Source organism: Dendrobates tinctorius, unplaced genomic scaffold (assembly GCF_039654945.1).
Source record: "Dendrobates tinctorius isolate UK_male_01 unplaced genomic scaffold, ASM3965494v1 ptg000265l, whole genome shotgun sequence".
Lineage (NCBI taxonomy): Eukaryota > Metazoa > Chordata > Amphibia > Anura > Dendrobatidae > Dendrobates > Dendrobates tinctorius.
The window spans coordinates 9,118,257-9,132,682 of record NW_027361932.1 but is presented as its reverse complement, the minus strand read 5'-3'; the positions used below and the strand labels follow the sequence as shown (position 1 = coordinate 9,132,682).

Genomic DNA, 14,426 nt, shown 5'->3' with positions numbered 1-14,426 from the left:
GCCGGGGCCTCAATTTTATCCGGCGCCCGCCTTGGTCATAGGGGGCGGTGCCGGATATGACGTCGCGCCCAGGGTGGAACTTCTGCCAACGGCCCAGGCCGAAGCCGCGGGCTAAATTAGAGACGGTCCGCCCGCTTGGTATGCTGGCGGACCGCTACCCCGGCCATCCGACTCCCCATGCCGCTCCGTCTGCTGGCGGCTCCCCGGGCCCACCGAGTCTCCCGGCCCGCACCGAAACCAGGAGGGAGGAGAGAAGTGACGGCGCGAGAAAGGTTAGAGGAACGGAGGGAGGGAGGAAAAGAAGGAAGGAAGGGGGGTGAAAGGGGATTAATGCCAACTGATTACCCGAGCTATTCTAAATACTGTCCCCCCCCCCCAGCCGAATGGCCGCCTGACTCCAGCAGCGGCCTCTCCGGGGGTAAGCTGACCACTATCCCCGGCTTCGAAAAACGCTGCCCAGGGCCCTCTCCAGCTCATACCTGCGCTCCAGCTCGATAGCCAGCACCTGAGGTATTTCCGTTTAGGACGGTGCAGGCACCCTAGCTCCGACCGCCTTGCAGAGGCGAGGAGAGGGACCGTCCGCCGCCATGCAGCACCGCCGTCATGCGTTGGTGGAGCAGTGGGGGCCGCACAGACTAGTCTTGTGCCTCTGTGCAAGTCCATGGTTTCTATACCTAGGGGTGGACAGGGCTAAGTCTGGCATAGTGTCCCACGTCGCGGGAAAGGAAACGTGGAGGGACACTCGCACGTGGTCGCCCGTTGCTGGTTTGGGGAAATCGGATCCTTTCAATAGGATGCTTATCTTCATAAAATAAAAAACAAAGAAAAAATAGATATCTGGGGAAAAGTCCCAGAGATGTCCCTCGGTGCGGGAAAGGATACGCGGAGGCGATACTCAAAGCGTGCTCGCCCGTTGTTGGTTTGGGGAGATCGGACCCTTTCTATAGGATCCGTCGCCCCTGTCTCATCTTCATGGTAAACTAGAAAAAAATAGCCTGGAGAGATCCAGACTGCGTGTGCCTCCATAAGACACTAAGCAAAAAACTGGTTTCCGCCCGCTATCGGGGCGAGGGTGTATGCGGCGGAGGAGGAACTAACTTGTTTTTTGTATACCTACTGTCAGCCTCCAGACGGCAGTAGCATACACCCACAGTCTCTGTGTCCCCCAATGAGACGAAGGAGAAAAACACCCTGGGGGGGTGACAGGTTCCCTTTAAGTACGCAATTCACAATGGACATAACAATAAACAAAAATATAGCAAATATGCAAATTTATAAATTTAAATTTATTTTGCTTTAATTATTATATTGTTAAAGTTGTTACTTATGACTTGTGTTTTGAAACAGTTAAACTGTAAAGCGCTACGGAATATGTTGGCGCTATATAAAGATTATTATTAAATATGCATAAATCAGTCAATGAGCCATATGCAAAAAAGTATACATATGTATTTGACAGAGGAGTAGGACCGCCCACTAGATGCATATGCATACAAATACCAGAGATTTCAATGAACAATAGAGAAGTTATACAGAATCTTTTCTAATCATTCTCATCAGATTCTCTTTTTGCTCACCACGGAGTCACACTGCATATAAAAAGTGACAGGTTCCCGTTACAGAACCCCACATTCAGGGACAGGCAGAGATCTTTTGTTATCAGCAGAAGTTTGCAGAGTATGTTGAAATATGAATTATATATGTACATATATATTCTGAGCAAAATATTTGTATATATGCCAGCACCAGCCTATTAAAGACTCAATGCATGCTGATATAATTATTCGGAATACTAACAAATTATGTCATGAGACAAAAACATCAGTGTTCTCTTTACTGAAAGCTACAGGCCCAGAATGGCGCACTAAAACTTATTAGCTATGGAACAGGTCACCTGAGATGATATTTGCAACATACGCCTTTACTAGTTACATACGTTTTCCCGGGTGAATTCTTCAGCCAGAAGAGATCATCACTTGTAATACCATATTCCAGTGCACCAGGAATCTACCACATAAATAATGAGACAATGTCTAAGATTACTATGTATAAAACAGAAGAGAAATACTTTTTCACTTCTGAATTGTAACTCTTTGCAGTGAGAACACTGGGATACACTTGCCACAGTCCGCTTTATAGCAGTAGTTCAGAAGCAGAAGTAATTTTTTTTACAAATCCCAAAACATAATACATTTCCGGCACCATTGCAATTAATTTAGCTGCAACCTGTCATGCGTTTTTTTTCATATTTATATCTGACATATATGTCATAGAATAATAAAAAATAGAGCACACCACTTGAACTACGGCACAATCCACTATTTTCAGGCATATTTAATTTAATAGGGATAACAAACAAGCTAAAAACTGAAATAATACTTAGTGATCCTCAGTTCCAGCACTGTGTTTCTGATTCTCCCTTCTAGTATACTGCTTACATTAGCTGCTGACACCAAAGCCTGAAGACCCCAGTGTTCTCAACAGGTGGCCTGAGACCAGTGAGACCAGTGATTGGCTGCAGACCTCATTTGTGGAATATGGGACTGTGACATATGAGATGTGGTCTCCCATGGCTGTGTGTCCACAAGCTGGGCCCAGTCCTTCTCAGCCCTTATCCACATGCATGTCAATTGACAAACAGTAAGGTTTTCAATATTAGTTAGGACTGTACCAATTAGGGTCACTGTGAAGTGGTGGGATGGCTTTTGGATTTTTTTCATCAAAAAACATGTTAACCAAGTGCTTGATATACCGTATTTTTCAGACTATAAGATGCACTTTTTTCCTCTAAAAATGTGGAGGAAAATGGGGGGGTGAGTCTTATAGTCCGGATGTACCGACTCTGGCTGTGATAGGGAGGTGCAGGAGCGTGTCACAAAGGCAGGAGCCGGCTACTGTGGCTAACTCCTGTGCCCACTGCTAAACAGAAATGAATATTGACTGCATTCCACGCCCATGAGGGTGGAGAGCAATGAATATTAATTCCTCTTTAGAATACTGGTATGATTGGCCCCCATCCCAGTCCTGGTATGCATGGCCCCATCCTTATTATGGTATGATTGGCCCCATCTTCCCCATCCTGGTATGCATGGCCCCATCAGAAAACATTAAAAAAAAAAAAAAAATTACAATTACCTTCCCAGCGCTCCTTCGCAGCATCTTGTCTGTTTTATGCTTGTAAGCAGAACATGGCAGCAATGAATACTCACTGCGCTGCGCACACACAGTCCCAGCGTGCAGAGCAGTGAGTACTCTGGCAGCTGCCCTTTGGCTTGCAAGCAGCGCATGACCATCCCCGCCATGCATTGCTTACAAGCATAAAGCAGCTGCTGGCATCGGAACAAGATGCTGCGAGAGAGCGCCGGGAAGGTAAGTGTAAGGGTATGTGCACACGCTGCGGATTCTGCTGCGTTTCCGCAGCGTTTTTGGCTCTGCAGAAACTCAGCAGATTTTACTGCGTTGTACAGTACCTTTATTTCCTATGGAAATAAAAAAAAGCTGTGCACATGCTGCATTTTTTTCCACGCGGTTTTGCTGCGGTTTACAATCCGCAGCATGTCAATTGTTTGGTGCAGAAACGCTGCGGTTTTACACCTCATCCATTATGAGGTGTAAAACCGCAGGGCAAAACCGCAGAAAAAACGCAGATAATCCGCAGAAAAACCGCAGAAAAACCGCAGCACTTTGTCCTGCGGATTTCCTGCGGTTTTCTCTACAAAATCCGCAGAGACTAAAAACTACGTGGGAACATACCCTAATGTTTTTTTTTATGTTTTCTGATGGGGTCATGCATGCCAGGATAGGGAAGAGGGGGCCAATCATACTAGAATAAGGATGGGGCCATGCATCCATACTAGGATGAGAGGGGACCCTGCATACCAGAATAGGGATTAGGACGATCATTCCTGCCAGGATAGGGATGAGGGGGACCATTCCTACCAGGATAGGGACGAGGGGGCCATGCCTACCAGGCTAGAGATAAGGGGGACATGCATGCCAGACTAGGGATGAGGAGGTATGCATACCAGGATGGGGATGAGGGCCATGCACACCAGGATAAGGATGAGGGAGCCATGCATACCACGATATGGATGAGGGGGCCATGCGTACGAGGATAGGGATGAGGGGGGCCATGCTTACCAGGACAGGGGGCCATGTGTATCAGGATGGGGTTGAGTGGACCATATTTACCATGATAGGGATGAGGGGATCATATTTACCAAGATAGGGGATATTAAGTACAGAATTAACCACATTTTTTGCTTACATTTTTTTTTTTCCTAATTTCCTCCTCTTAAACCTAGGTGCGTCTTATGGTCTGGTGCGTCTTATAGTCCGAAAAAACACGGTAATTTTCATGCACTATGCTTTTTATTTATTTACTGCAGGGTATGCAATCATTATGTGTCTGTCTTTGTTTTTTTCTGTTCAGTGGCCAGTGTGAACATGCGCTTACACGCTGCATGCACACCATGGATAAGTGTGGTGCTGTTTCTGTAAACTAGCACACATCACTTTTTCTAATTCTAAACAACCCATTTAACAAATTACAAAATTCTTCAAAATTAAAACATATGCTCAATGTTACACGAATATATATAATTAATATATCATGAATTTCATTATGAAGATGAGGTCAAACTATTGTGGAACACAGATCCAATGATATCATGTTTATTAAAAGGATGTCTGTGCACCTCCAAAAGAATTGTTCTTGCAGAGTGTTATGGAGACATGTCACAATTTCAAAGAAAGTCAAAGATATAAAAGCCTAACCACAATACAACCAGTATTGGGTGGATTGTTAATAATAATTGCTATTTCTATGGTCAATTTTAGACATATGCTATCAGCCCTTTCCCACCCGCACACATAACAGTATTGTACTGTAGAAATGGCACTGCCACAGATTCACCACAGGTGTAATCTTCAGAGAATAAAATGTTGTAATGGCTGGGATCAGAGATAACTTAAATTCTCGCCATTTTCCTCCTTTAAAGGGAATCTGTTATCACGTTTTTGCTATCTCATCTGAGAGCAGCCTAACGAAGGCAAAGAGATCCTAAATCCAACAATGTATCCCTTAGATTATTGGGTGAAGCTGTTCTGACATAATCAAGAGTGTTTAGATGTAAAACACAGCAGAACTGAGCAAGCTGAATCCACCCACACCAGGCTCTCTTTATATATAGTCGATTGACAGTGAGCTGCATATCAGAGGAGGAGCAGAGTCAGACTAGCAAGCACATGCCAACTAGTCAAAGCAATGATAATGTCCTAGTGATAAAACCCTCATTGTACGTAAACATTAGCACACAGCTTGGTAAGTGACACATTGTCAAATTCAGTGTTTTAACACCTAAATTATGCGGTCCTCAAATTACATAATAAAAACCTGCTGACAGATTCCCTTTAAATGCCATCATCAATAGTGACCAGGGCACATGAGATTTGACCAACGGAGGGAGCGCCCTCAATCACTGTATCATTGCTTCCTTAGACATCTGAAAACTCTATACAGCCTACAATTTTTGTTGATTTCAGTAAGCCATGTACATGGTGCTAAGAACCTTTATACTGATATATAAATGACTATGAAACCAAACAAAAGGGACATAGACCAAGAATTGCTTGTATTCGGGAATAATGCTATACAAAATGATGATGAAGTACCCCAATATGCTAAAAATAATGGTAAAAGGTTAATGTCCAAAGAAGGCTAAGTGGCAAACCACTCGGAAAGAAAAACCTAAAAATACCACCAAGATTGGGAAGTACATGGGAGGAAAAAAATAATAAAAAAATATATAAAAAAAAATATATAAATAAAAATTATTATATATATTAAAAATAATAATAAAAAAGAATAAAAAATAATGAAAAATAAAATGCAATAAAAAATAGAAATGTTAAAATATGGACAACTAGATGGGCATTTCCTGAAGGAAATACATGGTGCGTGAACAGCGCTGCCAGCTTTACAGCAGTGTATCAGGTGTCGACTGTAAGAAAGTAAAGTTAGAATATGAATGTTGTGTATAGCCACTTTGGCACATTCAGCACCTCAGTAGCCACTTTGGCACCTCTGTAGCCACTTTGGCCACTTGGTAGCCACTTTGGCACATTCGGCACCTCGGTAGCCACATTGGCCACTTGGTAGCCACTTTGGCACATTCGGCACCTCTGTAGCCACTTTTGCCACTTGGTAGCCACTTTGTCACCTCTGTAGCCACTTTGGCACAGGGCTTCTAAAGCCACTTTGGCGTCCGACTGCAGTGATGGCGAACCTTGGCATTCCAGCTGTTGGAGAACTACAACTCCCAGCATGCCTCAGCTGCTGCCTCAACTGCTGCAGGTTGCAAGGGCATGCTGGGAGTTGTAGTTTTACAACAGCTGGAGTGCCAAGGTTAGCCATCACTGGGTGGGGCTTTTCAGAATCCATTGGCGCGCTGCGCCTTTAAGACCTTGAATCAGCGATCTGTCAGCTTATATTAGCTAATACAGGTCATGTGTTGAAGCTACATTTGCATAGCTGTCAACTTTGTAAGGTCACTGCACCTGCGCTGTGGCTTCAATCCATGTCAGTTGGGGGTCATGGAAAGGTCGCCATTAATTCCTCTGGGAAAATTTTTGCTTAAAATGTGATTTTATTTAAAAACTACAAATCAGATTGACTCCAAAAATACACAGAACACCTGTCCCCACCGAGGGCTTCGAAACATCGCCTCAACAGGATCTCTGCGCCGAGCGGTTCGGGCCGCATTAATTGCAGAAAACGTGGAGAAGTAGAATAATAACTAGATGTGTACTTCCTGAAGGAAGTACAGATAGTGCTTTGAAATGGTGCCCGGGCTGCCCCTTTAAGAGAGACTTGCCTGCAGCCCCTGCAAGACTTTCAACTCAGGATCCGTTTTAACTGTGGGTGCCTCTCAGGGGCCCCTTTGGCCTCAGGGTCTGATTTGGTGGGTGGGGCCCTCAGGATCCAATTCGGTAGCCTGGGCTCCACAGGGCTTGAATTGGTGGCCGGGATCCCTCAGGGTCCGATTTTGTGGGTGGGGCCCCTCAGGATCTAATTTGGTGGGCGGGACCCCTCAGGGGCCAATTTGGTGGGCGGGGCCCCTCAGGGTCCGACTTGGTGAGCGGGGCCCCTCAGGGACCGACTTGGTGGGCGGGGCCCCTCAGGGACCGACTTGGTGGGCGGGGCCCCTCAGGGACCGACTTGGTGGGCGGGGCCCCTCAGGGACCGATTTGGTGGGCGGGGCCCCTCAGGGACCGATTTGGTGGGCGGGGCCCCTCAGGGACCGATTTGGTGGGCGGGGCCCCTCAGGGACCGATTTGGTGGGCGGGGCCCCTCAGGGACCGATTTGGTGGGCGGGGCCCCTCAGGGACCGATTTGGTGGGCGGGGCCCCTCAGGGACCGATTTGGTGGGCGGGGCCCCTCAGGGACCGATTTGGTGGGCGGGGCCCCTCAGGGACCGATTTGGTGGGCGGGGCCCCTCAGGGTCCGATTTGGTGGGCGGGGCCCCTCAGGGTCCGATTTGGTGGGCGGGGCCCCTCAGGGTCCGATTTGGTGGGCGGGGCCCCTCAGGGTCCGATTTGGTGGGCGGGGCCCCTCAGGGTCCGATTTGGTGGGCGGGGCCCCTCAGGGTCCGATTTGGTGGGCGGGGCCCCTCAGGGTCCGATTTGGTGGGCGGGGCCCCTCAGGGTCCGATTTGGTGGGCGGGGCCCCTCAGGGTCCGATTTGGTGGGCGGGGCCCCTCAGGGTCCGATTTGGTGGGCGGGGCCCCTCAGGGTCCGATTTGGTGGGCGGGGCCCCTCAGGGTCCGATTTGGTGGGCGGGGCCCCTCAGGGTCCGATTTGGTGGGCGGGGCCCCTCAGGGTCCGATTTGGTGGGCGGGGCCCCTCAGGGTCCGATTTGGTGGGCGGGGCCCCTCAGGGTCCGATTTGGTGGGCGGGGCCCCTCAGGGTCCGATTTGGTGGGCGGGGCCCCTCAGTGTCCGATTTGGTGGGCGGGGCCCCTCAGGGTCCGATTTGGTGGGCGGGGCCCCTCAGGGTCCGATTTGGTGGGCGGGGCCCCTCAGGGTCCGATTTGGTGGGCGGGGCCCCTCAGGGTCCGATTTTGGTGGGCGGGGCCCCTCAGGGTCTGATTTTGGTGGGCGGGGCCCCTCAGGGTCCGATTTGGTGGGCGGGGGCACACTTTGGCACACATTCTCTCTCAGGGGCATGCGTCATGTGATGAAGCTAGATTTGCATTTGTGCTGTGGGTTACGCTTTAAGAGCTGATATCTGCCAGAAGCTCTGTCCTGGGGGCGTCATGTGAAATTCGTAGGTGTTGGCATAGTAACTGGGTGTGCCTGCGTATATCAATGAGCTTAACTGCTATTTGAATCGCCTCAGGGCACGTTTTGACTGAGGCAACATTTTCCCATTGAAAAGCATTGAGGAAAATGTTTTTTCAAACGCAAATTGCGCAAAAACTACAAATCCGATCGACACGAAAATTACTTGGCACACCACTCGTGGACGCTGGCTTCGAAACGACACCTCAACGGAGTCTGTGCGTGTAGCGGTTCGGGACGCATTAATTGCTGAAAATCAACTGAATAATAATAATAAGAAGAAGAAGAATAAGTTAGCAGCGCTCGGATTACATGATAGTGCTTTCTTCAATGCACTATAAATATAAGAAATCGGATTAAAATATGTTGCTTGAACTTAGAGGTTCATGCACCATAATAATATTGTTAAGGGGAAAATATATGGCATATGAATATATACAAGAATCAAAAATTATACCACTATATGGACGCTTTGCTGAATATTGGGATCATGTTGCTTTAAGATACTTCTGATTTTCTGAGAATTGTTTCTGTATTGTATAACCCACCTAGGCTTCATGCAATACTGGGTGGACTGGGTGGACTAGGGTGGATCGGGCTAGAAGACAATAATTATGTACATAATGATTATGTAGCGATATGGGAACATATGAGATCATATGAGATCAATACTAATTTACTATTTGGGGTAAACAGTAATTTGGAAATGCACCCATGATGTAACACAATGAGACAGCGCGATTTCTGTTATAAAAACTGTACACCTTGGATTAAAGATAGAGAAGAATCATATTGACATGATACACCTTGTCTTGTGTATTCTTTTCTCCGTGCACGTAAAATCTCTGCCAGAGATCCAATTCGGCCTCAGACAATTAAGACGGGCCACACCCTAGTGTGGCAGAATCCATAGAAATTAACAATATGAATATATATGAAGAAAAATAAATTATATATAAAAAATAAATGATGAAAAGGCAAGGAGGAGTCAAATAAAAACGCCTTTATTAATACAAAAAATGGCAAATCAGTGCAATTGCATAGGGGTGTCCACACACAGAACATTTATAAAATATGCTACCAAAGAATTGGCATTAACAAAAAATATCATGAATATTGTATGTAGATAATATATATATAGTAGTCCTGTCCTTACAAATATTGCTGGCCAGCCATTAAGGGTGGGGGGAAAAAACATAGTAGGACTCAATTATAAGCAGTGCACAGTGTGTATAATAATAAATAACGACCATTAGGTCAGTAAGGCTACTTTCACACATCAGTTTTTTGCCGTCAGGCAGGATCCGGCTATTTTTAGAAAAAACGGATCCGGCATAAATTTTGGAGAACTGTAGAAACGGATCCGTTTTTTTGCTGGATCCGTCTAGCAGGTTATATCTGTTCCTGGGGGCTGGCCAATTGGATCTGAGCATGCGCAGACTTAAAAAAACCGGATCCGGTGGCTGGATCTGTCTTTTTCTGGATCCGGCGCATTCCGGCGCCCATAGACTTTCATTGTAGCAAAAAGCTGGAAGCGCCGGATCCGGCGCTTCCGGCTTTTTCGCCGGAGACAAAAAACGTTACAGTAGCCGTGTTTTCCAGACGCCGGAATGAGACAAGTTGCCGGATCCGGCAAAAAACGGATGAAACGCAATGCCATCCGGCACGATCCGGCGCTAATGCAAGTCAATGGGGAAAAACTGGATCCGGCATTGCATTTTGCCGGATCCGGTTTTACAAAAAAAAGCCGGATCGCGCCTGAAGGCAAAAAACTGATGTGTGAAAGCGGCCTAATATAGCAGGTAGTGTATTATAAGAGTCAGGCTGGGTTCACACGTAGCGGAACTCTCGTGGAAATTACTGCGAGAATTCCGGAATTCCATTCCGCGGGAAAATCGCATTTTAAATTCCCGTGGAAAAACTAGCATTTTGCAAGCGTAATTAGCTTGCAGAATTGCTAGCGTTTTCCAAGCGATCTGGAGCATCGCTTGGAGAACTGATTGACAGGTTGGTCACACTCGTCAAACATAGTGTTTGACGAGTGTGACCAACTTTTTATTATTGAGGCCGCCTATGCGGCATCAATAGTAAAAGATAGAATGTAAAAAATAATAATAAAAAAAAATATTGTTATTCTCACCTTCCGACGTCCCGCGCAGCCTTCCCGCCTCTCTCCACGCTCCCGATCCCAGTAATCCATTGCGACAATTACCGCGATGACGTCTGTTCTCGCGGGATCGCGACGTCTCGCGGTCATTCGCGATGACGTCGTGCGAATGACCGCGAGACTTGGCGATCCCTTGCAAAGGCTTACTGGGACCGGGAGCGTGGAGAGAGGCGGGAAGGCTGCGCGGGACGTCGGAAGGTGAGAATAACAATATTTTTTAATTTTAAATTCTATTTTTTACAGGGATATGATACCCAAAGCCCAGAGGACAGTCTCCTCTCCTCCGGACCGCGGGTACCATCCGCAAATGTTCTGCTTACTTTTCGCACGGTGTGCACAGCCACATGCAGAAAGTAAGCAGAACAATGCATTCCTATGTGTGCGGGATCGCCGCGATTCCGCGAAATTAATGAGCATGCTGCGTTTTTTTACCGCGAAGCGATTCCGCCGCTGTAAAAACCACAGCATTTGCACAGCATTGCGGAATCCCATAGGAATGCATGGGATGCTTATTTTTCGCGTTTTCGCGGCAAAATCGCGTGGTTAAAACTGCCGTGGAAACGCAAAAAAAAGCCACGTGTGAACTCAGCCTCACAGATCAAAGCAAATCCCCTCAGGAAATTCCAATGGCCCGGCGAAAAAAGTGTTAAAAAGTAAATACCTGAATGAAAGATGGGCAGACCACCAGTGTGTCGAGCACTCCCCAAATATAATATATAAATGACTACGTACATCAATTGTTAATGACTCTCTTACTCTTTAATATACAGTCTTTTGCCTAAACATAAATGCTGTAACACGCATGCTGGGAATCTCAACACACTTACATGAATGGGATATCTGGGTCTTCCTCCTGTCGCCAGGACTATGTTGTTTGCAGTTACTCTGGTCTTTCAGATAGAAAAAAAAATTATATTATGGGCAAAATGTTTAATAGTCGGCATCTAATATTCAAATGGGTTTATTCCTTTTTTTCCACTACCCTTTTAGGATCTCCATACAATGATATTTTCGTCACCAGGGAAGTGACTATAAGGCTAAGTGCACACGTTGCAGAAAATTTCTGCACAAAAACCTGAATCCCTTCCCAGAAACCGCACCTATTTTTCCGCGGCGGTTTTTGTGCGTTTTTTGCGCGGTTTTGATGCGTTTTTTACCGCAGCGGTTTCTAAAAGCATAGGAGAAGCCTAAACCGCGGAAAAAAACGCAAAATTAATGTGCATGCTGCGGTTTTTACCGCAATGCGGTTTTTTCGCGGTAAAAAACGCATCAATGTGCACAAAAAGTGCAAAATGCATAGAAATGACTGTGCACCTTATTTTCAGCGGTTTTATAGTGAAAACCGCGGTAAAACCGCTAAAAAAACGCTGTGTGTGAACACAGCCTTAACAAATTAGGATGTTCATTAATAGTGGTATGTACACATCTCTCCAATGGCACATCAATCTCTACCCTACCTGTTCTTTTCAAATTGAGGGAAGAACCTGCATTGCACAACATTTTTCAAACATTGCTAAATTCTACAACTCCTAAGGGTTACAATAAACTAACATGCTTTTTATTACACCTTAAAAAGAGTTGCATAGTCACCACATATTGATGAGATATCCTGAGCTATCCCAGGCACTGATGTGCTTATCTCAGGAGCGTCATTAGCATTTCTTTATCTTTACCACATTGTTGCGATTCATCCTGATGAAGGCCTACTGATTGGCTAAGGGTACCGTTACACCTAGCGACTCACCAGCGATCCCAACCAGCGATATGACGCGGTCAGGATCGCTGCTGAATCGCTGGGTGGTCGCTAGTGAGCTGCCACACAGGCAGATCTAACCAGCGACATCGCAGGGGACGGGGATCGCTACTTACCTGTCAGACGCGGCGATCCTGCGTCCTCCCGCCCGGCTCCAAGCGTCGCTCGTCGTCACAGCAGGAAGCGCCGCAGGAAGTGACCGACGAGGAATGGTCCAGCAGCTTCTCGCGCGATCAGCGATAACCAGCGGGGGAGCCGGTCGGAGGTAAGTATCACATGCAGCAATATCGCTAGTAATATCGCTGTAACGTCACAAAATCGGTGACTTTACAGCGATATTGCTAGCGATATCGCAGTGTGTAACGGGGGCTTTACTCAAGTGGATTGCCCATGTTTAATAAAATCACCTTCTTGCACAATTTTGGAGTGCCAAGTTCATACATTTTTACTGTTCTTGCAGTGGAATCCTACTTGAGCACCTATCGAATAGGAGTGCTATGCAACCTGTTTTGTACTTATCCTCAGAATATGTCATCAGTATAGAATCAGTGAGGTTTAGGCACCTAGCACCCCCACTGATCAGCTGTTATAAGCTTTGACATTTTGGCACCGACTAGGTTGAAAAATGCTTTTTCCGGGGGGGCGTGGCCTGCTTGCTAATGGCACCGGTCACTTAGCTGCTGAGCTCCAGCCACTTCGACTCCTAATCGGCTCATTGCGGCTCGCCAGCGGCACCAATCTCTCTGCACACGGGGGGGGGGGGGGGAGTGCTGCGGAGGTATCCAGGATCGTAGCATGCCAAGGGGAAAATCCCAGAAGAAGCCGTCCCCGGCGAAAGTTACAGACTTCTTCTCCAGCACGGGGCGAGGGAAAATGGCGGCAGCATCCTCCTCCACAGCTTCCTCACGCTCATCCAGGAGGGGATCCACAGCAGGCCCAGACTTGGACACAGACGCTGCAGATATACCGCTTACCAAAGGTACAATGCAGAAACTGCTCAGTGCCCTCCGCTCATCACTGCAGCAGGATTGGAAAGATATGGTGGCTGAGCTGAGGGAGATATCACTGCCATAGGCAGCCGTACAGCACATATTGAATCTAAAATGGGGGAGCTGACAAAGTCACACAATAGCCTCATTGATGCCAATGCAGCACTGGAGGAACAAGTGCAAAAGCTCCATACCAAGGTCTTGGATTTAGAGGACAGGTCCCGCCGAAATAATATAAGAATCAGAGGAAATCCAGAGGCCATACCAGACAAGGGGCTGCAGAGTTTTCTGGGCTCCTTGATGCAGGAGCTGCTCCCAGACCTGACTGCAACTGATTTCCTGGTGGACAGAATACACAGAGTCCCTAAGCCTAAATCCCTCAGTGCTGATGTCCCTCGGGACACTTTAGCTCGCCTGCACTTTTACAAGACCAAAGAAGCCCTGCTGCAAGCCCTGAGAAAGAGACCCCCTCTGTCTGAGCAATTCCGGCACCTGTCCATTTTTCCAGATCTGTCTGCAGGAACCCTGGCAAAAAGGAGGGAATTTGCTCCTTATACCAAAGTTCTCAGGGATGAAGCTATATCCTATAGATGGGGTTTCCCTGTAAAGATCCTGCTTTTCCGAGCAGGAAATACCCACGCCTGCCATTCCCCACAGCAGTTGGCAAAGCTCCTATCCTCATGGAACTTGGCAAATCTCCCGGCCAGATCTCCAAGAGCTACAGGATCATCCCAACAGGATAAAGTGAATGAAGATTGGTCCGTCGTGTGAGTTATGTGATATGTTTGAGTCGCGGCTGAGACTTAGTTGCTACTTTTTAAGGTCCGCTGGTTCTGTTCAACCAGGACCCTGAACCCCCATGGCGGTAAATTTCCACCATACCGCAGGCCCCTTTTTTGGGCTTTTTTCTTTGTGGACTGATGCTCCCTACATCAGTAATGTTAGTGATGTCAATATTGTTAGTGTTATCTCTTTCCTGCCTAACCTTCCTTTTCCCCCTGCAGCTCTAGGCAAGAGACTTTTTTTTCATGTACAATGGTACTGAACTGTATGTCTATAAATGTTAGGGGTCTGAACTCGCCAGCCAAGAGATCCATGTTTTGGCGGGAAGTGGTTAAATCCAAATGTGATGTAATATGTGGTCAGGAGTCTCATCTCCTCCAAGGGGACTCGCACAG

The 14,426-nt window shown here is 47.1% G+C and overlaps 1 protein-coding gene across 2 annotated transcripts in view; it reads right to left on the bottom strand.

Annotated features, from left to right (window-relative positions):
- The window catches only part of TXNRD2 (thioredoxin reductase 2), a 177,407-nt gene that overhangs the window by 119,972 nt on the left and 43,009 nt on the right, over nt 1–14,426 (bottom strand). For both annotated transcript variants that reach the window (XM_073559079.1, XM_073559078.1), the window contains exons 7-8: nt 11,334–11,396; nt 1,937–2,007 (exon numbers count right to left, since the gene is read on the bottom strand). In XM_073559079.1, coding sequence (XP_073415180.1) covers nt 1,937–2,007; nt 11,334–11,396 — 134 coding nt within the window. The remainder of the gene's footprint in view (nt 1–1,936; nt 2,008–11,333; nt 11,397–14,426) is intronic.